The sequence below is a fragment of the Microcaecilia unicolor genome, chromosome 3 (assembly GCF_901765095.1).
Source record: "Microcaecilia unicolor chromosome 3, aMicUni1.1, whole genome shotgun sequence".
In the NCBI taxonomy this organism is placed as follows: domain Eukaryota; kingdom Metazoa; phylum Chordata; class Amphibia; order Gymnophiona; family Siphonopidae; genus Microcaecilia; species Microcaecilia unicolor.
Genome location: NC_044033.1, coordinates 250,938,991 through 250,966,977, shown reverse-complemented (window position 1 = coordinate 250,966,977; position 27,987 = coordinate 250,938,991). Strand labels below are relative to the sequence as shown.

The 27,987-nt window shown below is 48.2% G+C and overlaps 1 protein-coding gene across 1 annotated transcript; it reads right to left on the bottom strand.

Annotated features, from left to right (window-relative positions):
* Positions 1-444: 444 nt before the first annotated feature.
* Positions 445-27,817, bottom strand: UBE2S (ubiquitin conjugating enzyme E2 S). Its single transcript, XM_030195404.1, has 4 exons — positions 27,511-27,817; positions 14,641-14,788; positions 14,036-14,226; positions 445-899 (listed from the first exon to the last, which is right to left on the bottom strand). Exons 1-4 carry the CDS (start codon positions 27,511-27,513, stop codon positions 609-611), a joined length of 633 nt encoding a protein of 210 aa, XP_030051264.1. The 5' UTR covers positions 27,514-27,817; the 3' UTR covers positions 445-608.
* Positions 27,818-27,987: the final 170 nt, after the last annotated feature.

Genomic DNA, 27,987 nt, shown 5'->3' with positions numbered 1-27,987 from the left:
CCTTTGTCATCTGCTCCCAACTAGTCAAACTGAAGAGAGGAAGGAGAAGTAAAGCGAGGAAACACACTCTGATATGGAAGGGACAGAGGCCTAAAAGAATTTGGCACTTGGTTCCAAAATAAAGACTTTTCACGGGTGAGGCCTTTAGTCCACCCTCGTCTGCTGCCTTCCACACACTACAACAGGAAACAGCACTTCACCCTCCCCCACACTCAAAAGCCTGCTAAAGCACAGGCCTGATGAAAGCAGGTTCTGTCATCCAATCTGAATGGTACACACACAACCACTACAAACCCAGGGCACACACAGGCCCACACCCAAAAGGCTCAGGCTGATTACTCAGCGATTATGAACATAAGACCTTAGGAAAAAAAAAAAAAACATCTTTAATAGACTTTATAATTTAAATAATTTAAAAAGTTGAAAAAAGAAAATGAAGCGTAACAAAGCATTTCTTTAAAAAAAAAAGAAAAAAAAAAAAAGGACAAAGGACGTGGAGTAACTTCAGTGGGCTCTTCTTTCCCTCCCCTCAAAATCCACAGTTCACACTTCAGAGTTCAAGGACTTCATTGGGACACTTCAGCACCCTTCCCACCCCCCCTCCCCCCCTAAAGCCTTCGCAAAGCTCTCTTCTTGTCCGTCTTCTTCTTGGCTGCCAGTTTTTTGTCGCGGTCCCCAGCGTGTTTCTTGGCCATGGGCCCATCGCCAGTGGCAGAGGAAGAACAGGGGTCAGCGGTGGCCGCTTGATCTTTGGCTCGCAGGCTGCAGGCCTGGGCGTGGATTTCCGTCAGGAGGCGGGCTCGGGAAGCGTACTCCTCGTAGTTCTCCAGCAAGAGGCGGCCTGCCTCTTCGTTCAGTGCGGACTCTGGGTTTGGATGTATCAGCAAACACTTTATTGTCTGAAGGGGGAGAATCAAAAGCAAATTGGTATTATTCACAAAGGTGCAGGAGATCCTGTTCAAAAGATAAAGGGCAGTGTGTGAAAAAATTAAGGGATAATTAGGTTCTTACCTTGGTAATTTTCTTTCCTTTAGTCATAGCAGATGAAGCCATTACGTATGGGTTGTGTCCATCAACCAGCAGGGGGAGATAGAGAGCACTCAACTTTTCACAGTGCCTCATGGCCAGCTAGCTCCACTGCCTCTTCAGTATTTGAAGCTTCCAAAGCAGTATGGCAAACCGCAATGGGAATAACATGAACTTTCCTCACAGCGAACGATGGCCCCTTAACAAGGGCATGAACTCAAAAAAGGAGGGAATGAACTCATCCTCCTGGAGGGAATAAACTCGTCCTCCACTTTGTATAAACGGAGGGAATCCTTGCATCCTCCTGGAGGGAATAAACATTCTCCCAAAACATGAACTGGAGGGAATGAACTCATCCTCCTATAACTGTAACAAGAATCCTGAAGACTGTTTTCCGACTCCCCAAGGAAGGAATATAACTTCAGGAAACAAGAACAGCACCTGAAATCAGAATCACTGCAATACAGACAATCACACAGGGAGGGCTCATGGCTTCATCTGCTATGACTAAAGGAAAGAAAATTACCAAGGTAAGAACCTAATTTTCCCTTCCTTGTCATCAAGCAGATGAAGCCATTATGTATGGGATGTAACAAAGCAATCCCTAAATAGGGTGGGAACAAGCCACACCACGCGCTAGCACCTGTGCTCCAAAATGCGCATCCCTCCTGGCAGCCACATCCAGCCTGTAATGTCGGGCGAAAGAGAGCTTAGAAGCCCATGTTGCAGCACTGCAAATCTCCTGAAGAGATAGTGCTCCAGTTTTCGCCCAGGAAGAGGAAATCGTTCTTGTGGAGTGTGCCTTAAAGGCTGCAGGCGGAGCCCGGCCAGGCAGCAGATATGCTGAAAAGATAGCTTCTTTGAGCCAACGGGCAATAGTGGCTTTAGACGCTGAAGACCCTCTGTGAGGACCTGCAAACAGCACAAAAAGATGATCAGCGGTCCTGAAAGAATTTGTAATTCGCAGATACTGCAACAGAGTCCTGCGCACATCCAAAAGGTGCAACTGCCCAAATGAATCTGGAAACTCCTCCTCAACAAAGGAGGGAAGAAAAACAGGCTGGTTTAGGTGAAACGCTGAAACCACCTTAGGCATGAAGGAAGGCACGGTCAGAACCGTGACCCCTGACTCTGAGAATTGCAGAAAAGGGTCTCTACAGGACAGCGCCTGGAGCTCTGACACCCGCCTCGCCGAGGTAATGGCCACTAAAAAGACAGCCTTCAGTGTCAAATCTTTCTCTGAAGCATGCCGAAGCGGTTCAAAGGGAGCCCCCTGAAGGGCCTTCAATACTAAACCCAGGTTCCAAGCTGGACAAGGTGCCCGCACGGGAGGACGGAGCCAAAGCACCCCTCTAAGAAACCGTGCCACATCTGGATGAGCAGCTAAGGACATGCCTTCAACCTTGCCACGCAGGGAGGCCAATGCTGCCACTTGCACCCGCAGGGAATTATAGGCCAAGCCTTCGTGTACACCATCCTGCAAAAAGTCCAGAATCGGCGAGACAGGAGCCCGCAATGGAGAAAGCGCTCTTGAAACACGCCAGACTTCAAACTGGCGCCAAATCCTGGCATAAGCCACGGAAGTGGAGCGCTTATGGGCCTGCAGGAGAGTGGAAATTACCTTATTTGAGTAGCCTTTGTCTCTCAATTGCGCCCTCTCAATCGCCAAGCCATAAGACCAAAATGGCAGGCGTCCTCCATGGCCACCGGACCCTGTGACAACAGGTGCGGAACCAGAGGTAACGGAAAAGGAGCCTCCAACAGCATCTGTCGGAGGTCCGCATACCAAGGCCTCCTGGGCCAATCCGGGGCGATGAGCACCACTTCTCCTAGATGCAGCAGAAACCGCAGGAGCACGCGCCCTATCAAGGGCCACGGAGGAAAGACATACAGCAAGCCCAGGGACCAGGGTTGAGCCAAGGCATCCAACCCAGCAGAGCGAGGATCCCTCCATCTGCTGAAGAAGCACGGGACTTTGGCACTGGAACTGGTCGCCGTAAGATCCATCACTGGCTTGCCCCATTTCACACATATCTGCAGGAATACATCGTCTGCTAGTTCCCACTCCGCTGGATTGATCTGATGCCTGCTTAGATAGTTGGCTTGCACATTGCTCTGACCTGCAATGTGAGCTGCTGACAGGGACTGTAGATGCAACTCGGCGCAGTGGCAAATTTGTTCAGCCTGCGCGGCTAGAGTTCTGCACTGAGTGCCGCCTTGTCGATTTATGTAGGCCACTGCTGTCGTGTTGTCCGACATCACTTGGACCGCCAATCCTTCCAGGGTCACTTGAAAGGCCAGAAGAGCCAGAAACACCGCTTTCAATTCCAGACGGTTAATAGACCACTCCGACTCGTCGGGCGTCCACAGATCCTGGGCATGCTTCCCCTGGCAATGCGCGCCCCAGCCCTTCAGGCTGGCATCTGTCACCACTAAGCACCAATCGGGGAGCGCCAGCGGCATTCCCTGCAACATGCTGTCCGAGAGCCACCACTCCATACTGAGGCGGGCCGCAGGGAGCCAAGAAAGTCTGCACTGATAATCCTGAGATACTGGAGACCATCGTTGAAGCAGAGAATAGTGTAGAGGTCTCAGGTGCACTCTCGCCCATGGCACCACTTCCAAGGTGGCTGTCATCGATCCCAACAGCTGGACAATGTCCCAAGCTCACGGGCGGGGCATCCTCAGGAGCAGACGGACCTGATTCTGAAGCTTGCACCGCCTTTGCTCGGGAAGAAACACATAGCCCGAGGCTGTGTCGAACCTGGCCCCCAAATATTCTAGAGATTGCGAGGGGGTCAGGTAACTTTTGGCCATATTGACGACCCAGCCCAGAGATTGAAGGACTGAAACCACTCTGGCTGTAGTTAGATGACTCTCTTTTTCTGAGTCTGCTCTGATGAGCCAGTCGTCTAGGTACGGGTGAACCCGGATACCCTCTCACCTGAGAATACCTTGGAGAAGGTTCGGGGAGCTGTGGCGAGGCCAAAAGGCAAGGCCCAAAACTGGAAATGTTTTCCCAACACCGCAAACCGCAGAAACTTCTGGTGCGGGGGCCAAATTGGTATGTGCAAGTAAGCTTCTTTCAGGTCCAGAGACGTGAGAAACTCTCCTGGCTGTACCGTCGCAATGATGGAGTGCAGGGTTTCCATGTGAAAATGCCGCACTCTTAAGGACTTGTTCAGCTCTTTTAAGTCCAGGATCGGGCGAAAAGACCCACCTCTTCGTGGCACCACAAAGTAAATGGAGTAGCGGCCTAGACCTTGTTCGGCGGGAGGCACCGGGGTCACAGCCCCTATCTGGCACAGACTGTGCAAAGTCTCCTCTACCGCCGCTCGTTTGGCGGCAGAACCGCATTGGGACTCCACAAACACGTCTCTCACCGGGGCATCGAATTTAATTCAGTATCCGTCTCTGATCAGGTCCAAGACCCACTGATCTGTGGAGATTTTGGCCCACTCCTCGAAAAGAGGGAAAGTCTTCCTCCGATGACAGGAAACGAGGAGGGGGCCAGCGCACCATCATTGAGAGGGTCGCCCCTGAACTCCAGGCCTTGAACCGGCAGCTGCGGAACATTTGTCCGAGCGAAAGGAGTTTCTCTGCTGAAAGCGAGCACAAGAAGTGAACCCTACTACTACTACTACTATTTAGCATTTCTATAGCGCTACAAGGCATACGCAGCGCTGCACAAACATCCCAGCAGCACGCCCCGGGCGGTACCTTCTAGCTTCACGGAAGCGAGGTCTGTAAGAGGAGCGGACCGCCTGACTCTTAGAGGAAGGCTTCGGACTATCTTCGGGCAAGCGCTGAAGTTTGGAATCCCCCAGGCCTTTAACAATGTTTTCCAGCTCCTCACCAAACAGGAGAAGGCCTTGAAAGGGCAACTTCACCAACCTTTGCTTAGAGGCCATGTCCGCCGCCCAATGTCGTAGCCAAAGAGTGCAGCGAGCCGCTACTGCTACAGCCATTTGTTTAGCCAAAGCTCTGACCATATCATAAAGGGCATCAGCCAAAAAGGACAAGGCCGACTCCATCCGCGGAGCCACTTCAGATAAGGTCTCCGCTCCATTTCCGGGCTGTTCCACTGCCTGCTGTAACCAAGCCAGGCAGGAACTAGCAGCATAACAACTGCATGCAGACGCCCGAACAATGAGACCTGCCAAATCAAAGGAACGCTTCAGAGCTGAATCAAGCCTGCGGTCTTGAATATCCTTCAGGGCAACACCTCCTTCAACAGGGAGGGTAGTTCTCTTTGTCACAGCCGTGACCAGGGCATCCACTTTAGGCATTGCAAAGCGAGCCAAATGTTCCTCACTCAGAGGGTATAATTGCCCCATAGCCCTGGCAACCTTCAAAGGTCCCTCGGGGCCACTCCCAGGATTTTCAATCGAGAGGGCTTGTAAGGCATCTGAAATAAGCACTGACAGCTCCTCGCAGTGGAAAATCCTCACCGCAGACGGATCATCAAGATCCTGTGGCAATTCTGCACCCAACTCTGGCTCCTCAGACCAAGAAGCTCTGCCAGACCCCTCAGAATCCTCATAGCCCGACCACGGGGGGGGGGAGGAAGGGGGGTGCGCCACACTCTGAAGGGGAATTAGCCCTTCTACGTTTATCAGGAAGATAAGAAACAGGCAAAGCCAACTCCAAAAGGCCAGGATCCACCGTGAGGGGAGGGGGGGGGGGGGGGGGTAGGCAGAGGTTCCGAAGATCCCTGTGGAAGAGCTCTTTTAAGCATGTATGCCTTATGCAGCATTAAAACAAAATCAGGGGAGAAAACCGCTCCCTGACCGCCCGGATCCTGCCAGAGCTATCAGCTCTATTATAAGTCTCACTGGGAGGACCCCCCCCCCCCCCCCAGATTCGGGGCTCTCCGTCGCAACGGAGGCCGCGCCATGTGGAAAATCCAAAATGGCATCCGCTGCCAGCTCAGAGCGCGAAAGATTGCCGCTCGCCATGCTCGAGCCGGCTCTACCGTCTGTACAGCACTATTTACAGAGCCCCACTGCTGATCTGCGCTTGCCACATTTAGAACAGCTTTACAGTCTCCGCAGCCATCGCCGAAAACAGCGGTAAAATTCAAAATGGCGGTTCGCGCCAAAAACGTCCCGATCGCGGGCCCACCCCGGAGGAGTCAGAAAACACTCTTACCTCACTAGACCGAGTATCACAGCTCCAGTCCTGCAGAAGAATCTCAAGAAAAACCTCTTTTCCAAGACCACTGCGCTAAAGCACGATACGACTTTAATTATTTATTTATTTTAATGCTGTGAGCAAAGCAGAGGCAAAAGAGGTAAATAAATTCACTCCGGAGGCTCAGATAAGTGGGAAAGGCAGGGAAAGGCGAACCAATGTGCCTGGATCCACTGAGTGGGAAAGGACAGGGGAAAAGCAAGCTAATATGTCCACATCCACAGGGGCATGGGTAAGGCAGGGAAAGGGCTGACCTATGTGCCTTCAAAGTGAAGCTGCTATAGCCTCTAACACCCCGGCTAACAACTGGCAAGCCAGGAGCCACCCTCAGGCAGATTTTTGATGGAGCTCGAAGAAGCTGCAGCCACCCTGCTTGGGGAGATAGAGAACACTGAAGAGGCAGTGGAGCTAGCTGGCCATGAGGCACTATGAAAAGTTGAGTGCTCTCTATCTCCCCCTGCTGGTTGATGGACACAACCCATACGTAATGGCTTCATCTGCTTGATGACGAGGAATTTCAAGATTCTACACAGTGTTGTGAAATTCTACAAATCGAGATAAAATCGCTGTCTGAAAGCGAATGCTACATACCTGTAGAAGGTATTCTCCGAGGACAGCAGGCTGATTGTTCTCACTGATGGGGTGACGTCCACAGCAGCCCCCTCCAATCAGAACTTCACTAGCAAAGGCCTTTGCTAGTCCTCGCGCGCCCATGCGCACCGCACATGCGCGGCCGTCTTCCCGCCCGAACCAGCTCGTGTTCGTTAGTCCGTTATGTAGCAAGACAAAGACAAGGGAAGACACAACTCCAAAGGGGAGGCAGGCGGGTTTGTGAGAACAATCAGCCTGCTGTCCTCGGAGAATACCTTCTACAGGTATGTAGCATTCGCTTTCTCCGAGGACAAGCAGGCTGCTTGTTCTCACTGATGGGGTATCCCTAGCCCCCAGGCTCACTCAAAACAACAAACATGGTCAATTGGGCCTCGCAACGACGAGGACATAACTGAGATTGACCTAACAATTTATCCAACTAACTGAGAGTGTAGCCTGGAACAGAATAAACATGGGCCTAGGGGGGTGGAGTTGGATTCTAAACCCCGAACAGATTCTGAAGCACTAACTGCCCGAACCGACTGTCGCGTCGGGTATCCTGCTGCAGGCAGTAATGAGATGTGAATGTGTGGACAGATGACCACGTCGCAGCTTTGCAGATCTCTTCAATAGTGGCTGACTTCAAGTGGGCCACGGACGCAGCCATGGCTCTGACATTGTGAGCCGTGACATGATCCTCAAGAGCCAGCCCAGCCTGGGCGTAAGTGAAGGAAATGCAATCTGCTAGCCAATTGGATATGGTGCGTTTCCCCACAGCCACTCCCCTCCTGTTGGGATCAAAAGAAACAAACAATTGGGCGGACTGTCTGTTGGGCTGTGTCCGCTCCAGATAGAAGGCCAATGCTCTTTTGCAGTCCAATGTGTGCAGCTGACATTCAGCAGGGCAGGAAAGAGGACAGGGAAAGAATGTTGGCAAGACAATTGACTGGTTCAGATGGAACTCAGACACTACCTTCGGCAAGAACTTAGGGTGAGTGCCGAGGACTACTCTGTTATGATGAAATTTGGTGTAAGGGGCCTGGGCTACCAGGGCCTGCAGCTCACTGACTCTACGAGCTGAAGTGACTGCCACCAAGAAAATGACCTTCCAGGTCAAGTACTTCAGATGGCAGGAGTTCAGTGGCTCAAAAGGAGGTTTCATCAGCTGGGTGAGAACGACATTGAGATCCCATGACACTGTAGGAGGTTTGACGGGGGGCTTTGACAAAAGCAAACCTCTCATGAAGCAAACAACTAAAGGCTGTCCTGAGATCGGCTTACCTTCCACACGGTAATGGTATGCACTGATTGCACTAAGGTGAACCCTTACAGAGTTGGTCTTGAGACCAGACTCAGACAAGTGCAGAAGGTATTCAAGCAGGGTCTGTGTAGGACAAGAGCGAGGATCTAGGGCCTTGCTGTCACACCAGACGGCAAACCTCCTCCATAAAAAGAAGTAACTCCTCTTAGTGGAATCTTTCCTGGAAGCAAGCAAGATGCGGGAGACACCCTCTGACAGACCCAAAGAGGCAAAGTCTACGCTCTCAACATCCAGGCCGTGAGAGCCAGGGACCGGAGGTTGGGATGTAGAAGCGCCCCTTCGTCCTGTGTGATGAGGGTCGGAAAACAGTCCAATCTCCACGGTTCTTCGGAGGACAACTCCAGAAGAAGAGGGAACCAGATCTGACGCGGCCAAAACGGAGCAATCAGAATCATGGTGCCTCAGTCTTGCTTGAGTTTCAACAAAGTCTTCCCCACCAGAGGTATGGGAGGATAAGCATACAGTAGACCTTCCCCCCAGTCCAGGAGGAAGGCATCCGATGCCAGTCTGCCGGGGGCCTGAAGTCTGGAACAGAACTGAGGGACCTTGTGGTTGGCTCGAGATGCGAAGAGATCTACCAAGGGGGTGCCCCACACCTGGAAGATCTGGCACACCACTCGGGAGTTGAGCGACCACTCGTGAGGTTGCATAATCCTGCTCAGTCTGTCGGCCAGACTGTTGTTTACACCTGCCAGATATGTGGCTTGGAGCAACATGCCGTGACGGCGAGCCCAGAGCCACATGCTGACGGCTTCCTGACACAGGGGGCGAGATCCGGTGCCCCCCCCCCGCTTGTTGATGTAATACATGGCAACCTGGTTGTCTGTCTGAATTTGGATAATTTGGTGGGACAGCCGATCTCTGAAAGCCTTCAGAGCGTTCCAGACCGCTCGTAACTCCAGAAGATTGATCTGCAGATCGCGTTCCTGGAGGGACCAGCTTCCCTGGGTGTGGAGCCCATCGACATGAGCTCTCCACCCCAGGAGAGACGCATCCGTAGTCAGCACCTTTTGTGGCTGAGGAATTTGGAAAGGACGTCCCAGAGTCAAATTGGACCAAATCGTCCACCAATACAGGGATTTGAGAAAACTCGTGGACAGGTGGATCACGTCTTCTAGATCCCCAGCAGCCTGAAACCACTGGGAAGCTAGGGTCCATTGAGCAGATCGCATGTGAAGGCGGGCCATGGGAGTCACATGAACTGTGGAGGCCATATGGCCAAGCAATCTCAACATCTGCTGAGCTGTGATCTGCTAGGACGCTCGCACCCGAGAGACGAGGGACAACAAGTTGTTGGCTCTCGTCTCTGGGAGATAGGCACGAGCCGTCCGAGAATCCAGCAGAGCTCCTATGAATTCGAGTCTTTGCACTGGGAGAAGGTGGGACTTTGGATAATTTATCACAAACCCCAGTAACTCCAGGAGGCGAATAGTCATCTGCATGGACTGTAGAGCTCGGATGTGTTCTTCACCAGCCAATCGTTGAGATAGGGTAACACGTGCACTCCCAGCCTGCGAAGCGCCGCTGCTACTACAGCCAGGCACTTCGTGAACACTCTGGGCACAGAGGCGAGCCCAAAGGGTAGCACACAGTACTGGAAGTGACGTGTGCCCATCTGAAATCGCAGAAACTGCCTGTGAGCTGGCAGTATCGGGATGTACGTGTAGGCGTCCTTCAAGTCCAGAGAGCATAGCCAATCGTTTTCCTGAATCATGGGAAGAAGGGTGCCCAGGGAAAGCATCCTGAACTTTTCCTTGACCAGATATTTGTTCAGGGCCCTTAGGTCTAGGATGGGACGCATTCCCCCTGTTTTCTTTTCCACAAGGAAGTACCTGGAATAGAATCCCAGCCCTTCTTGCCCGGATGGCACGGGCTCGACCGCATTGGCGCTGAGAAGGGCAGAGAGTTCCTCTGCAAGTACCTGCTTGTGCTGGAAGCTGTAGGATTGAGCTCCCGGTGGGCAATTTGGAGGTTTTGAGGCCAAATTGAGGGTGTATCCTTGCCGGACTATTTGAAGAACCCAACGGTCGGAGGTTACAAGAGGCCACCTTTGGTGAAAAACTTTCAACCTCCCCCCGACCGCCAGATCGCCCGGCACTGACACGTTGATGTCGGCTATGCTTTGCTGGAGCCAGTCAAAAGCTCGCCCCTTGCTTTTGCTGGGGAGCCGTGGGGCCTTGCTGAGGCGCACGCTGCTGACGAGAGCGAGCGCGCTGGGGCTTAGCCTGGGCCGCAGGCTGTCGAGAAGGAGGAATGTACCTATGCTTGCCAGAGGAGTAGGGAACAGTCTTCCTTCCCCCATAAAAACGTCTACCTGAGGAGGTAGATGCTGAAGGCTGCCGGCGGGAGAACTTGTCGAAAGCGGTATCCCGCTGGTGGAGCTGTTCTACCACCTGTTCGACCTTCTCTCCAAAAATATTGTCCGCTCGGCAAGGGGAGTCCGCAATCCGCTGCTGGATCCTATTCTCCAGGTCGGAGGCACGCAGCCATGAGAGTCTGCGCATCACCACACCTTGAGCAGCGGCCCTGGACGCAACATCAAAGGTATCATATACCCCTCTGGCCAGGAATTTTCTGCACGCCTTCAGCTGCCTGACCACCTCCTGAAATGGCTTGGCTTGCTCAGGAGGGAGCTTGTCCACCAAGCCCGCCAACTGCCGCACATTGTTCCGCATGTGGATGCTCGTGTAGAGCTGGTAAGACTGAATTTTGGCCACGAGCATAGAAGAATGGTAGGCCTTCCTCCAAAAGGAGTCTAAGGTTCTAGAGTCCTTGCCCGGGGGCGCCGAAGCATGCTCCCTAGAACTCTTAGCCTTCTTTAGGGCCAGATCCACCACACCAGAGTCGTGAGGCAACTGAGTGCGCATCAGCTCTGGGTCCCCATGGATCCGGTACTGGGACTCGATCTTCTTGGGAATGTGGGGACTAGTTAAAGGCTTGGTCCAGTTTGCCAGCAATGTCTTTTTTAGGACATGATGCATGGGTACTGTGGACACTTCCTTAGGTGGAGAAGGATAGTCCAACAGCTCAAACATTTCAGCCCTGGGCTCATCCTCCACGACCAACGGGAAGGGGATGGCCGTAGACATCTCCTGGACAAAGGCCGCAAAAGACAGACTCTCGGGAGGAGAAAGCTGCCTTTCAGGGGAGAGAGTGGGATCAGAAGGAAGGCCATCAGACTCCTCGTCAGAGAAATATCTGATGTTTTCCTCCTCCTCCCACAAGGCCTCACCATCGGTATCAGACAAGTTCATGAACCTGTGTCTGAAGCCGTGCCCGACTCGACTCCGTGGAAACATGGCCACGGTGGGAGCGTCGAGAGGTAGACTCCCTCGCCAGCACCGGCGAAGCTCCCTCCGCCGACGTCGTCGGGGAGCCTTCCTGGGAGGCGGCCGCAGTCGATACCGCAAGCGGTACCGATGTTGGAGACCTCACCCCGGGCAAGGGGCCAGCCGGCGCCTCACTCAACGGTACCGGTGGCGCAAGCACCCCCGGTACCGGAGGGGAAGGGCGCAACAGCTCTCCCAGGATCTCCGGGAGAACGTCCCGGAGACTCTCGTGCAGAGCGGCTGTGGAGAAAGACATGGAAGCCGATGCAGGCGTCGAGGTCAGAGTGCTCCGGGCGTGGAGGCTGTTCCGGGCTGTCCAAGGTGGAGCGCATCGACACCTCCTGAACAGAGGGTGAGCGGTCCTCCCGGTGCCGATGCCTACTGGGTGCCGACTCCCCCGGCGACCCAGAGCTCTCGGTACCGATGCGGGAAGGAGACCAGTGTCGATGCTTCTTTGATTTTTTCAAACGAAGCATGTCACCGGAGCTTCCCGGTACCGACGAGAAGGACATAGAATACAGCCGTCTCTTCCTCGGGGCCGAGGCCGAAGGAGGTCGGTCTCGGGGGGGGCTGTACCGCAGGAGCCCTCAGGGTAGGGGGAGACCCACCCGAAGGCTCACCGGCACCAGCAGGGAAATGGACAGCCCTCACCTGCACTCCAGTCGAAGCACCACCATCCGACGACATCAGCAACAGTGGAGGTCCCGGTACCACCGACGCCGCCTTTCGATGTCTCGGTACCGACGATGCAGAGGGTCGATACCTCGAGGCAGTCGATGCCGAGGTCGAAGGTCTTGATGCTGCCGACGTCGATGCACTCGATGCCTCCGGTGCTGTTGTCGACGAAGAGCCCGAGAACAACACGTTCCACTGGCCAATCTCGCAACCTGAGTCCTCTTCTGTAAAAGAGCGCAAAGACTACAGGCCGTGCCCAGCCCCCAGACACTGAAGACACGAAGCGTGCCTATCAGTGAGCGAGATTACCCGGGCGCACTGGGTGCACTTCTTGAAGCCGCTGGGAGACTTCGAGGACATGGGCGGAAAAATCACGCCGGCGAAATCAAAATTTGTAATGGCGACTAAGGGCACCAAAAATAGGGAGAGAGAAAAAACCCGTACCGAGGCCCCAAAAAAGGCCTACCCCGAAAGCGAAAGGAAACTTACGTCGGGGAAAACAAACTGGAAACACAGGAAGGGAAAAGACCGAGGTCTTCTCTTTTTTTTTTTTTTTTAAATGAAATCGCAAAGACGCGCGAGGGTCAACTTTGAGGGGCACGAAACGGCGCAAAACACGACCGTCCCGAGCGCGGACAAAAGAAGACTGACGAACACGAGCCGGTTCGGCCGGGAAGACGGCCGCGTATTCGCGGTGCGCATGGGCGCGCGAGGACTAGCAAAGGCCTTTGCTAGTGAAGTTCCGATTGGAGGGGGCTGCCGTGGACGTCACCCCATCAGTGAGAACAAGCAGCCTGCTTGTCCTTGGAGAATAATTTAAATACAGAAATAACTCAAAGAAGTAGAATGTATACATTTTTATGCAAAATTTCCCCAGGAGCACATCAAAAGGTCCAGCAACTTCCCCCAGCTCGCCATCACTCTGGGCTTAACCCCTCCAAACCAGGCTCAAGCCCACCCCTAAAACTAGGGAAAACCATCTCTTGCTCCTCCACTCCAATTCTTTTCCAGCTTCTCCAAACCTGCTTAGTCCTGTGCAATTAATGTCAGAGGTGCAACCCCTTCAAATGTGCTGGAAAAAGCAGGGTCTTCACTTTTTATGACATGATAGGAACATGAGAAATGGTAAGGCCCCAGGGCAGAAAAATAGCAGAATGACCCTTGCATAAATGTTAAGAGCCAAAGAAATCCCCATCTTACCTTTCTCAGAAAATATAAGCACTTTGAAACTGCTCTTTAGAAAACAGCAAAAACTTTCAGAATCTTAAAAATACAACCGGTCAAGAAGTAGGAGAGCTCTGTAAAGCTGCCCTGTCTCCTTTTTAAGAAATGAGATCAAATGCCAACGTTTCAGTTACATTTGATGGAGAAATTCTTGAGGAGATGGGCTACTGCCAACTGACTTCCATGTCCCTAGGATAAGCCTGCCACTTCTAGAACTGGAGGGGATCAGAGGATGGGCACAGGGGTACAGAGCCTGTCACCTCTAGGACTGGAGGGTTGAGGGAATGAGCACAGGGCACAGTTTCTCACCTCTACGACTGGAGTGCACAGGGGATGGACACAGGGATACAAAGCCTGTCACTTCTAGGACTAGAGGGTTCAGGGAATGGACACACAGAGCCTGACACCTCTAGGAGTGAACACAGGAATAAACAGCCTGTCACTTCTAGGACTGGAGGGGCTCAGGGATACAGAGCCTGTCACCTCAGACTGGAGGGCTCAAGCTCCCTATCCCTATGCCCATCCAGTCACTACTAGGACTAGAGGTACAAGTCCTCAACACTTTTCCATCATCATATGCAATCCAGTTGACAGGGACTGAAAGCAAACAATCTAATGACAGTTAAATGTTAAGTGACTCTAGGTTCCCAGGATGTGATGTGATTGCCATACTTACCAACAGCACATGCCTGATACCCAGCTCTGCCTTCCAGTCCTTCTTCAGAACATTGACACAGATCTCACCGTTGCTCCCAACGTTGGGGTGGAAGATCTTGGTGAGGAAATAGCCTTTGGGTGGTGCGGCTGGAAAATCCTTACCCAGGATTAGTTTCATTCTGAATAGCCCTCCAGCATACGGCGTCCCCTCTGCAAAGAGCGAGGTGGTAACATCCATCAGCACACCCAAGTTTTAGAAAGACTACTTGGGGCACATGTGAAGATGCTAGTCTGTCCTGCACAATGGCGAGGCTTAAAGTTACACAATATCAACGTTTTCCCCTCTCTCAAGCCCCCACATTCTCCTGGGCCGTATTGCCAGAAAGGTTAATCATTTTTAAACCAGGTATTGACTGCTTTTGGACACGAGTATGGCTCCTGCAACGTCACAAGCACTGGGACCCGTCATCATTGTCCACAGAACCAAGGTCATGAACCTAAGAGGTGAATGCATGAAATGTTTGTATAGGACAGATCAAGCAGCTGATATCAAGCACTTAAATGTGGATGGGTGGGGAGCTTAGCGGAGTCACAGAGAACATGCACCAGTCTGGCCCCTCCTACCTGGCCCTTCGATGGTGACTTGCAGGTCAGTGATATCTTCCTCATTGGGGAAGATCTTGATGCCTTCGGGTGGGTCTGATGTAAGGGTGGACACCTCCTTGTACACCAGGCGGATGATGTGTGGTGGCAGGTTTTCCACGTTAGAATTCTAAGGCATGGGGGGGGGGGGGGGGGAGATTAAAAAACAAAAATCAGACGTTAGGCTCCCCCTATGCTTCATTATGGCACATGGTGCTGTATTAAAAGAGTCCAGTTCCTACTTCGCTAAAAGACAATGGTCAATGGCGATCCTCCCATCAGAAAAATATAATCCACAGAGAACGGGTTTGCCTGACAGACATGCAGAGCATGAAAATAAAAGAACTCGAGGGCTTTCCTTTCAACTGATGCATTGTGTAGCTGCATTTTATTAAGTCGTACAGTCCGAACAGCTGCTCAGGTTGACAGGGTCATCACACTTTTCCCTATTGCCCCTATCAGTTAGCCAGTCCCATCCCACCTTGCTCTGCCTCATTCAGTCTCTCCTGCACAGCCCCTAGGACAGCTGAGGCCTTTTGGAATCATGCAGTGCGTGTAGGACATGGTCCAACTCAATGATCGCTACAGAAAGCCATAAGGCCTGGGCGAAAGCAGAGCAAGCTGGGAGGGGAATGGCACTCCGGGGGCAACTGGTGAGGTACAGACATGCATTTTATTAAAATAGTACAAATAGAGTCAACAGCAAACACAAATCAGAAAACAATCCCATCCAAATCCTTACTGTATAAAGATTTAAAAGTATATAAAGCACACTGGTGGCCTTATTGTCTTCCACGATATAGCAAGAAAATAGACCTCCCCCTTCCCTGTCTATACTTCTCACCCTATTCTCCCTCCAATCCCACGAAACCCCATCTGTTTTTTCTGCATTTTAAGGATCACTGACTTCTTTCAAGTGCTGGCATCTGTTGCAATTCCGGCAGCACAGTGCTGCCACCTGCAGGAAGTCAGCAGTGCCTGCAGCAACTCACTGGCTGCAGATTGCCCAGTTAAGCAGGGTCTGCTAAGAAATAACATTTGCTGTACTGTAGTTTTAATTAATTACTAAAGTCTCAATTGTTTTACACTTAACAGTACACAAAATTTTGAAGATTTTTAGTATAGTGAAGTTACTCATCTGGCAACAAATTCCAGAGTTTAATTACACGCTGATTGAAGAAATATTTTCTCCGACTTGTTTTAAAATTTACTACATCTGATCTTTTAGCACCGTATCCTTTTTCAACTATTCAGTGTTTTAATTAAAACGCAATCTTCATTTGCCATTTCGTTTATCAACACGTAATGGCATCATGGATAACATCAGCAAGTAAGTCAGTCATGTTGGAAACTGAGATTTGTGACAGCAGATTGTAAAAACTAAAAATCTCTTAAATGGAATGAGGGATTCCTAAGTAATTTGGTGTCAGTGAAGCAAACAGGTGTGTGTGTGTGTTTGTTCGTTCTCTGGACAGGCCTTTACAGAAACAACCCTCTGAATCTGAGGCCTCATCGCCAAACCAGTACTAAGGCTTTAGCTATCCTCTGTTTTTTTTAATTCTCACAATAGCGTACCAAAAGTTGGTTATAGGAGCAGCAGCAATAAGAACGAGCAAGCTCCCTTAGCAAGAGCCATAAATAAAGAGAGGCAAGCATTGTGTCTCATCTATCTAAAACCAAAGTTATGAATATTAAGACAAACTGTACAGCTACATCAGGCATGAAGACCTGTCACCCGTGATACATCCATTGTAATCACAGGCCTGGCCACCTTGCACAGGAGTCATAAAACACTTTTTTGTCTCAATACCTACTGCTGGAGAATTCTTTAGTGAATTATATGTGATATAGCAAGTACAGAATGACAGGGACCTGCAGTAACTGCGGGAATGGGGACAGAACTTGCGGGGACGGACAGGGGACAGATTCCATGGGGACAAACTTTGTTCCTGTGTCATTTTCTACTTTGAAGCCTGTTAATTAACTGGACTGTTATGTTTGACTGATGCAGACAACGATATTTTGATTTTTTTTTTTTAAAACAAGCAAAGAAGCAAAATTGAGTGGGGGATCCTGTACATCCTGCTACCAGCACATCTTCTAAGAAGACATCTTCTATTGCAGAAAGGACTGTGGAAGACAGGACAGCTAGACTGAATCCTGAGATAGTTGATGACTTCTTGTTCATCCACAGATTAAAAAATCATAACAGTGCTTCATAGGCATATTTCTTCCCCACTAAGGCATACAGAACGAGTTGTATCTTGTATCCCTAGACATTTTAATAGGGTGGATTAGGATTCCTTCGGGTAGTAGAAATCAGCTATTGTTGGGGTTGGAAGGGTAGAAGGTGGTGGTGAGGAGAGTTATTATAGCTGCTCACTGTCATTATTGTTTTCTATTTGTAATTTATACACAATAGTTGCACAGCATATTATTCCTTCTTATACTTCAATAAAAAGATTTAAATATAAAATCATAATTGTTCAAGGCTTTGCGGACAGAGCTCTTGGGGACGGGGCAAACTTTGTCCCCGTGTCATTCTCTAATAAAAAGCTTGTGTGTGTGTGTGTGGGGGGGGGGGGGGGGGGGGGGCAGGGTAACCTCGCCCCTTTTCATTGCTAGCACAAGGCAAATTAAGGAGCTGGTATTTCCCTGAGCCCAGAGGGCTCCCAATCTATGAGCCTCATTTAAATAGATGCAATCATTAGTAAATCGACCCAAGTTTATTCACATTCTAGGTGGTTTAGAATTAAATCAAACTAGAAAAGAATGCCATTATTAATAGGATAGAAAAAGAGTAAATAATCAGAGCACTGCAAATATACATATAGAGCAGATCCCAGGGGCCTCCAAGAAGACAACCCCGGAGGAAGCAAAACAGGGAGGTAAAAAAAGAACCAAAGTTCAGGGGCCCAGCACTGCTGTACAGAAAAGCCTTCAACTGGCTCTTAACACAGGAAAAAAAAGTCACCTCCTGCTGAATATTCGCAGATAAGGTCTTGCAAAGCTTAGGGCCAGAGAGCATAAACAGATCTCCTGAATAGGAGAACTTGTGCACAGGCAACCAAGAAATTCAAGAAGAGAACCAACAAGGATCCAATGTTCCTCACATACTCTTGGAGGCTCTTGGAACCAGCCAGCAACTTGATAGCCAGATTTTGGACTACCTGAAGGCTGAGACTACGAACTCACTACTTAACATCGAGAAAATTGGAAGAACCAAAATGAGGTAACGGTGGGCCAAGTCACGAAGAGTGTCCATGGAAAAGCAAAGACGCAACCCCAAGTTCCCTGGTTCTCAGCCCACTGCTCTAACCATACAACCGAGGTCCCATCGGCTATTCACCAAGCACATGATAAACAGCGAGACACCAGAAGAGAGGGAGAATGACCGGGGACTGCGTGGATAACACTTGCTTGGGGGGAAGGAGTAAAATCAGCAGTTTAGTCCCGCTCCTCTGGCTTTTTAGCTCAATCTGAACTGGCCTCTTGTGAATGTAGGGAGGCAAATTGGAGGTGCTTCCCTTTTTAGATCTATGTCCAGATAAGACGCAGACTGGATGGGTTCATTGTGAACATATCAGAAACCATCTTTCCTAAAGCCAGGGTATATGGAGCATGATCAGAGCCTCTCGCTGCTCTGCAGTGTCTAGGATTCCCATTCCAAGCCATCTCTCAATTTCTATGCTTGCCTCGCAATAGAGCTAATCACTTACAGCGCTTCGTATGCCTTGTAGCACTATAGAAATGATAAACAGTAGTAGTAGTTATTTCAAATTGTTTCCCTACTGAGCTTTCGGTGGTACCAACTGATCGAGTGTGAAATCCCAGTACAGGTAGGATGATTCATCACTCAAGTTACACAAGAGCTGAAAATACAAGAGAAGAGAGGAGGGGGGGCACTACTTCTTGCTAGATTGTCTAATTCACTGTAAATAGAGACCATTTAGCTTGTACTGAAATGCAAAGTGCACCTCTTTATAACAAAACTCTACCCACACTTCTCCATTATTTCAGGAGAAGCCTAAACAAGGAAACTCCACTTCTACCTGACTGTGTCGCTCTAAATTGGTATCTGGATTAAGGGACAGTAACTGTCAGCACCAAATCAGGCCCAGTGGAGTATGCTGTGACTGGCAGCTGTGACAGGCCTCTGCTTAATGCTAACAGCTAGCTTTCAGTCCATCTTCTAGAGATTATTTGAAGATGAGACATTCTACAAGGTTATGTCGTATATATGTTTTGGTATTTCAGATATTTTATTGATGCTGTGTTGTAAAGGAAAGTTGGATTGAACACAAACACACAAACAGGGGCATCAAATACTGCATAACCTACAGGACCGGTGGAAAAATATTAAGCACCCCTCCCCTGACCAGCATCACCCCTCCAACCTCCTCCTGGTCACATCCTTATGGCCACATCTGTTCAGAAACTTCAGCACCGATAACAGCTGTAAAACATAATCCAGCATAGGGACCGTCAAAGCCAAGTGCATTCTGAATGCCTAGCTGCAGACTCCCTGTTTGTTAAAGGACAGGGCCTGGTTAGACTATCAGAGGCCCTCCACTGCATTACTTTTCTCTTTTACTGTGCTGTCATTGCCACAGGTCCAGGACAGTTGGGGCACTGGAAGATAATGGCAGCCAGGGTTACAGGGGGAATCAGAGGCCATCACTACAGGGCAGATAACATTGTCTGCTGCCATCCCCCCCAGCCCAAGTTTGTACCAGCAGCCAGTCTGGTTTTCAGGATATCCCCAGCATATAATGGAGATGACAAGTGTACAAATCAGTCTCATGCATATTCATTAGGGGTATCACGAAAACCAAACTGGGTTTTGTGATACCCATGGCTGGTGGGGCCTCAGGATCTGGTTGAGGACCACTGGGTCTAGGAAGCCACCTAGTGGTAGCACTGGTCCTGACCCCTCATGAGATTTCATCTTTCCTCACGGCCCATACTGCCAATCTCTATTCTCCGCGTTCTTTGAAATTGGTTCTCATGAGTGGAGAGATCTGAACGTATTTATCTATACAACCCCCACACACAAACATAGCTCCCCAGGTGGACAGTCTCTCTCTCTCTCTAGATATACTACAGAAGCCGCTGATGGCTTTGGAATGGCTCACAGGTGTAATGTCAAACATCTCACTTTTGGGGTTGAGCAGACAGGCAGAAAATGAAAACAGTATGTAAGGTCTTCTGTAGCCATCTTTTCAAACATATATTTTCTGCATTAAAAGGAGCATTTGGGGGGGGGGGGGGGGGGAGAATTGAAATCTTTCCACACTGTAGCAGTTACTTCTGTGGTCGGTCATAGGAGCCAACATTCCAAAATGATTGGGGGTGCTGATTTTTTTTTTTTTTTTTTTTACAGGCGGTGCATTTCCCCCCCTTCACCCCCTCCCCCATACCCAGCAATTCTCCCCTGCCCTCTCCTGCATTCATATCCAGCAATACTCCTCTCTCCCCTACACTCCCTCCCCTCTCATCCATGTCCAGCAATTTCTCCTCTCTCCCCTCCATATCCAGTAACTCGCCCCAAACACCACCTGCCCCTTTTTAGCCCCCCTCTCCTCCAAGTTCCAGGCCCAACCCCAGCCCGATCTCTTCTCCCACAAGAGTCCTCTGTCCTCGCCTTCCAAAATTTAAAATATCTTACTTCGCATTGCTCAGTCCCGGCAGCAGCAGTGAAAGGCGAGCAGGCTCAGCGCTTCAGCCTTCCCTTCTCTCTCAGCTCTGGTCCCGTCCTCATTTCCTGTTTCCGCAAGGGCAGGACCAGAGCTGAGAGAGAAGGGAAGGCTGAAGAACAGAGCCTGCTCGGCTTTCACTGCTGCTGCCGGGACTGAGCGAGGCGAGGTAAGATGAGTTTTAAATTATGGAAGGCAGGAAGGCGAGGACGGGCAGGTCATGCTGGAACCGGAAGTTCAAACAGTGGGGAAAATATTGGGGGTGCCCGAGCACCCACAGAGTCGGTGCCTATGTCTGTGGCTCCCTATTTGTCTTTAAATGTGTGCGCATCCCCAAACTAGCATTAACATACAAATATTCAAATGTCATCAATTGCCTTATATATTGTTACTCTTCTAAACAAGTTACAGAATCATATACCTAAAAAACATAAAATTGCATATCTATGTATGTGAACATAAACATTATGGGCTGGATTCAGTATATGGCACTGAGAAAGACACGTGCTAGGCGTCATTCTGTGAAGGATGCTCCAGGCCGAGTGCTCTTTATAGAGTTGGATTTACGTCAGCTGAAACTTGGTTTAAATAGTGGCATGCAAACTGGGCGCAGCCCCCAAATTCTGTAACTGAACGCAGTTTTTCTGAAATGCTGACAACCCCTTTTGGGTTGCACACAAAAGGATTCGGGCACCGATCTTTACAGAATCCCACACAAATCCAAATTACAGCCAATTGTTGTTAACGGCTCATTAATTTATTTGTGCGCTGTTTATAGAACCCAGGGCTATGCTTGTGCGCTGTATTTTTTTTTTTAAAGATAATTTCTTACCCAACAATTTTAATGCTGCTACATCCAGTGAAAGGCTAACGCTAAAGAACAAGATATAGTGGGGCAAAAAAAAAAAGACAACATATAAACATTTATTTAAAATACAGATTCATGGACATACACACTTCATTTAACTTTATGATTATGTTGGAAAAACACATTGGGCTTTACGGTGAGACATAGAGTAGCCATACTGGGTCAAAGCAAAGGGCCATCTAGCCCAGTTTCTGCAACTAAACAAATGTCTATGGGACTGAGCAGGTGAGACGGAGAGCATACAGTACATCACACATTCATCTGCCTCAGATACAGTGCTGCCCGTCTCATCTTCCGCCAGGGTCGCTTTACTCATACTACCCCTCTCCTCAAGACCCTTCACTGGCTCCCTATCCGTTTTCGCATCCTGTTCAAACTTCTTCTACTAACCTATAAATGTACTCACTCTGCTGCTCCCCAGTCTCTCTCCACACTCGTCCTTCCCTACACCCCTTCCCGTGCACTCCGCTCCATGGATAAATCCTTCTTATCTGTTCCCTTCTCCACTACTGCCAACTCCAGACTTCGCGCCTTCTGTCTCGCTGCACCCTATGCCTGGAATAAACTTCCTGAGCCCCTATGTCTTGCCCCATCCTTGGCCACCTTTAAATCTAGACTGAAAGCCCACCTCTTTAACATTGCCTTTGACTCGTAACCACTTACCCTCCTCTCTTCCTTCCCGTTCACATTAATTGATTTGATTTGCTTACTTTATTTATTTTTTGTCTATTAGATTGTAAGCTCTTTGAGCAGGGACTGTCTTTCGTCTATGTTTGTGCAGCGCTGCGTATGCCTTGTAGCGCTATAGAAATGCTAAATAGTAGTAGTAGTAGTAATTTGAGAGACAGATCATACTCCACATATCCTTATGAGCAAGGTTCATTACTGTCATGGTATGTGGAAATTAACCCATTGGAAGACATTACTACCATGAAAAACACATTCCAGTGGAAGGGACCACTTTATTGTGCCTTTCTTTATAGAAATTTTCTGCCATTAGAACTTCACAGCCAACTATGAGATTATGAGATCTGTTTACCCAGCTGCGCCAGCTTAGTAAACCGCAGCGTAACTGGTTTCAGCTTGTTCTTAGAAAATCTACATCTATTTTACCAGTTTTTTCCCTATGCTTACTATGAACCATCTCTGCAGTAATCAGCTGTCCTGGCCCGTAACTCTCTACAGTCTCGGCCTTAGGTTTCTGTTCTCCTCTCCTTAACCATTCACAATGTCTGGGTTTGATCCACATATAGTTCCTTAAGTAACACTTTCAGTATCAGACTATAGTTGTGCATTTACCATTGTTTTGTTTTTTTTGCAACCAAACTGGAGACATTACCCCCAACAGGGGTAGGGGTGGGAAGGGGGATACTTTGTTCCCCTGTTTGTAAACACAAACTCTGTGTACCCTCAGCACAAAATTATACAAACACACATACTCTTTATATGGAAATTAAATTGCAGTTTACATGTGTCCAATATGTGTGTACATAGAAAAGAAGTGAGGCCAGATATTTGGTGAAATCATGAAGAAGTAGAACCTCTCCAAAGTGCCAGATTCCACTCTGGCCACCTTGCTGGGCAGACTGGATGGACTGTGTAGGTCTTTGTCTGCCTATATTTACAATATTATTAAAATATGTGACAACATTGGCCTAGGGTGTCCAATACTCTTGCAACCAGCGCTTTGCTGCCCTCCCCACACTAACCAGGCTCCAAATCTCTCTCCCCTTGCCAAGACATTGTCCTTTTACATATGTGTGTGTTTACATATATATAAATAAAAGATACAATTTCCAAAGATCACTTACCAGGCAAACAAGCTATTTGAAAACCACCCACTCCTCCTGCAACTAAAGTACACACTGATGGTTCTTTATGGGGCTGTCAAGGTAGATGTGTTTTACTCCACAGCAGCTGCTCTTTCCTACCCCCAACCCCTGAAGCTGCTGTGCTAGGCCACCGCCTAGTCTTGCCTAATGGGCAGCCCTGCCTGGCACTTGTCTTAGAGTTAATGACAACTTCACTGTGACTAAATGGACAGGGAGCCATGATGAGATTTACTAACAGATAAACTGCCATTAGAGCCTGTTAAATCACCCCCTTCCCCCCCATAATAGTTGCCCTCAACAGCTTTTTTTTAAGAAATTTACAATTTTAGTACAAGAACACATCTTGATACAGAAAAGATAATCATTACTTTCCCAGAAATAACATGTAAAGAAATATACTCCTTTTATAAATCTTTAATCCACAATAAAGGAGGCATCACAATTTCTGTGGACATATAGAGAATAACAACCATAAGGAAATGTAAGACTAGAAAGGCGATGCCAGGGTTACTTAATTATTAAATTAAGGAGTCGATTTAATTACTTCTCTTGGTTGTGTTGAAGGGGTCACAGCAAACTTAGAATCCAAAAAAAGAAAAAAAAAACAATTGTTTAGGATCCAAAAATACATATTTAACTGAGTTTAGTTTCAACACACATATAAAGGGGAAATTCAACCAGAAAAGACCGCCCAGTTGTGCTACTCTTGGGCGAAGTTTAAGAAACTTTTGACGCCTCTTTTGGGTCACTTTGGAGACGCCCGGAAACATTCTAACTTTACAATTCAGAAAAGACTGATCTCTATGAAGACAAAATAGTTTCATTATCCAATTTCTATCCGGCTACAGTACGATTGTCACTATAAGTGTTGCTGGTATTACACCCAAATTGTCATAGTCTAATATCTGTGTCAAGTTCAATGTCTCAAAAGGTACTTCTGTCCCTTCAACTAGTTGATCAGTTTCCTTTTTTGTATAAGGTAAATAATAAATCTTTGATATGGGGGGGGGGGGGGGGGGATTGTTCTGGTATCTTCAAAGTTTCAGACAGATATTTTTTTTTTAAGTTGTAAGAGGAGCAACTGACTCCTGTTTAGGAAAATTTATTAACCTTGTTTTAGACCTTTGCTGATTTTCTAAAATTTCAATTTTAAACTGAAGAACCTTATTCTCCTTTATCAAATTTCACTTCTTTAAATTTGTATTAATTTTATAATGATACAGGGAAGAGAAATGCTAAGTACAAGGAATAATCAAATAGTCAAATCAAAGAATATCAATAGGGAGGAGTGGCCTAGTGGTTAGGATGGTGGACTTTGGTCCTGGGGAACTGAGTTCGATTCCCACTTCAGGCACAGACAGCTCCTTGTGACTCTGGGCAAGTCACTTAACCCTCCATTGCCCCATGTAAGCCGCATTGAGCCTGCCATGAGTGGGAAAGCACGGGGTACAAATGTAACAATAAAAATAAAAATATATATGTATTAATAGGGCGCATATGTCTAATTCACATGGTTATACTACCCCGGTGGCTCTACGTGCTGCAAACTATACCAATATGCTTACTGCGCAAAGATCTTAATGCCTTTTACAAGTTGGTGGTGAAATTTTGTTGGGCAAATAAAAAGGCAAAGGTGAAATATCAATGGTTGCTAGGTGGCTGGGAACAGGGAGGGCTAGGATTGCCGGACTTGCAGTTGTATAATATGGCTTGCTTGCTACGGCATATTAGAGACTGGATTTTTGGAACCAGTTACTATACACCACTTGAAATAGAAGAGGCACTCTTTGAACCTTTTCAGCCGCAAACCTTGCTACAATTGGAGAGATCTCAGATACCTGATAGATGCAAGCAAAATTTGTTGTTGCACCCATTGAGGAGGGCATGGAGGTTTTTGGAGAATAAATTGAGATTAGGAAATGGCATAACCGAGCTTTTAAGTATTAGGGGGAACCCGTTGTTTGAAGCAGGTATAACAAACCAGGTATTTCGATGCTGGGAAGACCGGGGATTGGTCTCCTTAGGAGATGTCTTGAACGAAAATGGAGAGATCAAAACCCGGGAACAATTGTTAGGCACTGATAATACACAGTGGAGAGACATATTTGCATATTGTCAATTGCAACATTTTATTCAATCACTGAATAAGGAAAGACTTGCGCAGAACTTGGGAGCTAAGGTGAAATACTTTTTTGAAAAAATTTCTGTGACAAACCCTTCTATTTCTGGGCTACATAGGGCGCTGTGGGAGAATACAGGCCCCAGGAATCTGACGCAATTGAAAGAGCGCTGGGAAAAAGATTTAGGAATTAGTCTAACGACATGGGATATTAATAAGCAGTTGAAAGGAATACCAAAAGTGGTTGGTGGTGCACAATATAGGGAATGTGCCTTTCGTTTCATACATCGCGCCTATATGTCTCAAGTACAACTAGCAAAGTTTGGAGGAACACAGACGTCGTTGTGTAGACGCTGTGGGAATGTGGAAAATACCTTTTATCATGGTTTTTGGGGCTGTAGGAAAATTAAAGCATTCTGGGGGAAAATATCTAACTACCTGTCCACATTATTAGGATATAGGATAGTGGGCACACCCCAGCAGTTGTTGTTGAATCTGCCGGGATCAGCTGGGGCAGGGACACTTCACGGGACACTCCTATTTCGTAAACTTACCTTGCTGGCAAAAAAATGTATCTTGCAGTATTGGACGTCTGATACGGGGCCTGAGTTTTGGCACTGGCGAAACTTGGTTCATCAGTTGATGATGTGGGAAGCAAAAGAAGCCAAACGTGGGCCCAAACAGAAACTTGCTTTTTTAAAACTTTGGGGCATATATATAGACTCTTTGACTCACAGGGGGAGAAGCTTGGTCCTTAATACACTGTAGTGGCTGTGAATTGATTAGCTTGGAATCAGACATGAGCGGAGAATCAGGGGGAGGGGTTGGGGGGTGGAAAAGGAAGAGATGTTAAAGGAAGCATAACGGAGCCATTGGGGAGATGGATACCATCGGGGCAAAGAATTTAGTATGGGACTGTAATTTTTGCCAATATTAATATCGTTCTGGGATGGATCTATAAGTAATGTCTAAAGGTTAGGACACATACTAGTCTCTGGGGATGACCTGGAGACTTGACTTCCTTGTTTATGTCATTGAAGAGTCGGTGTCCTAACTGCATTGTTGTTTTAGTGCTGGATGTTGATTTTCTCCAGTATTGCTTGATGATTGTAAGACTATGCTTCGCTAAAAAGGAAGAGAGTGATAATGTAAAAGGGGGGGGGGGACTGAACACTTGACACAAGTTAATGGTTGCATTATTTTAGTGTATGTTCAATAAAACTTGTTTAATTAACAGTTGAAGAACACATAGAGGGAGGGGAGGGGGGGGAGATAAAATGATAAAAATTTGATGACTGTTAGTAGCACACTGATTCACTTGTTTACTTGACCCGGAATGTATCTCTGTATATTCAGAATGTGGAATGTGATTTCTGTTTGAAGTGTCATCAATAAAAACGTTGAATCATAAAAATATATATGTAATAGAGGAGGAAAAGGTAGGAAGGTAAAGGAGGGGAGATTAGGGAAAGCAATATTATAAATAAATTCAAAACAGAACCTGCAATTTACATGGGAATTGATAAATTAATATATAAAATTAGAAAGGACCAAAAGGATAGGTACAAAAAGTTACAATCAAATATTATGGGGAGCTCTTGTTTAAAGAAAGTAAGTTTTAAAAGGCAACCACACTGTCACCACCAGACAGGACTTAAAGATCTAGGTTTTCTAGTCCATTATAAACCATAAAATTGTAATGCTCTGTCTCCATGCATATCTACCTGTCTCTCACCCATCCAACCCCCCCCCCCCCAAATCCTGTTAGACTGTCACTGAAATGCTTTGATGTTTCACTGATATATATACTGTCATCTAACATTTGCTTATTACCGATCTGACAAAGAAGAAGGGCTACCTTCGAAAGCTAATCAAGAAATGTATTATGCCCAATAAAAAAGGTATCATCTTATTCTCTTTTCCATGTTTTATTTTGGGGTTTTTTTCTATTACCTTTAAAAGTGGACTAGCACGGCTACCACACCTCTCTACTCAAAATATAAGGAATTCCTAACTTTGATGGCTAAAGAAAAGTCGAATTTGTAAAACAGAATGCCATCAAAAGTGAGAATTAAGAAAGGAATTATCCTTCCAATTTGCCAAAACCATTTTAGACCTATAGCAATTCTCCTTTATCAAATGTATCTGGACTTGCTGTAGACCCTCAACAGCTCTTATACAAAGGTATCAGCTTCCATCATTCTTTTCTGCTTAGTTCTACCCCGGCCCTGCAGCGTGGGGGGAGGGGAGGTACATACACGGATAGACAGGTACACGCGTATCTTCGGGAGGGGGGCACAGGGTGTCCCCCGGGAACGGGGGAGTGCGGAGACTCACCATGCCGGGCGCTGGGACTCGCACAGGCCCGGGAGCGCCTCGTCCTCCCTCCGCCGCCCCGCTCACCCGCAGCAGCCGAATGCAACACACACCAGGCCAGGAAGAAGCCGCCGGGACCGGACGTGACGCCTGCGCTCCCCACACCGACTTCCGCTTGCCCTCCTCACGGTTTTCCTGGATTTATTTATTCGTCTACGAGGGAGGGGGGACTTTTTTTCTCGAAATGCTTTCACAGAAGTTTTATTAAAAGAATTTTTTTAAATAAATAAACTGGGCGAGAAGGGTGCGGAGGCGTGGCCGGGACTAACGTTTGCCACCCCCTGACTGACAGGACGCCCCGCCCCAACGCCTCTCTTTATATCACCTCTGCTGCCTTGACTCCCGCCCCCCGCGCTTGCGTCACCGAAACAACAAGCATTATCCCCCGCCTCCCTCGTCACCTGACGACCGCCAATCACAATAAGGAGACCGAGGCGC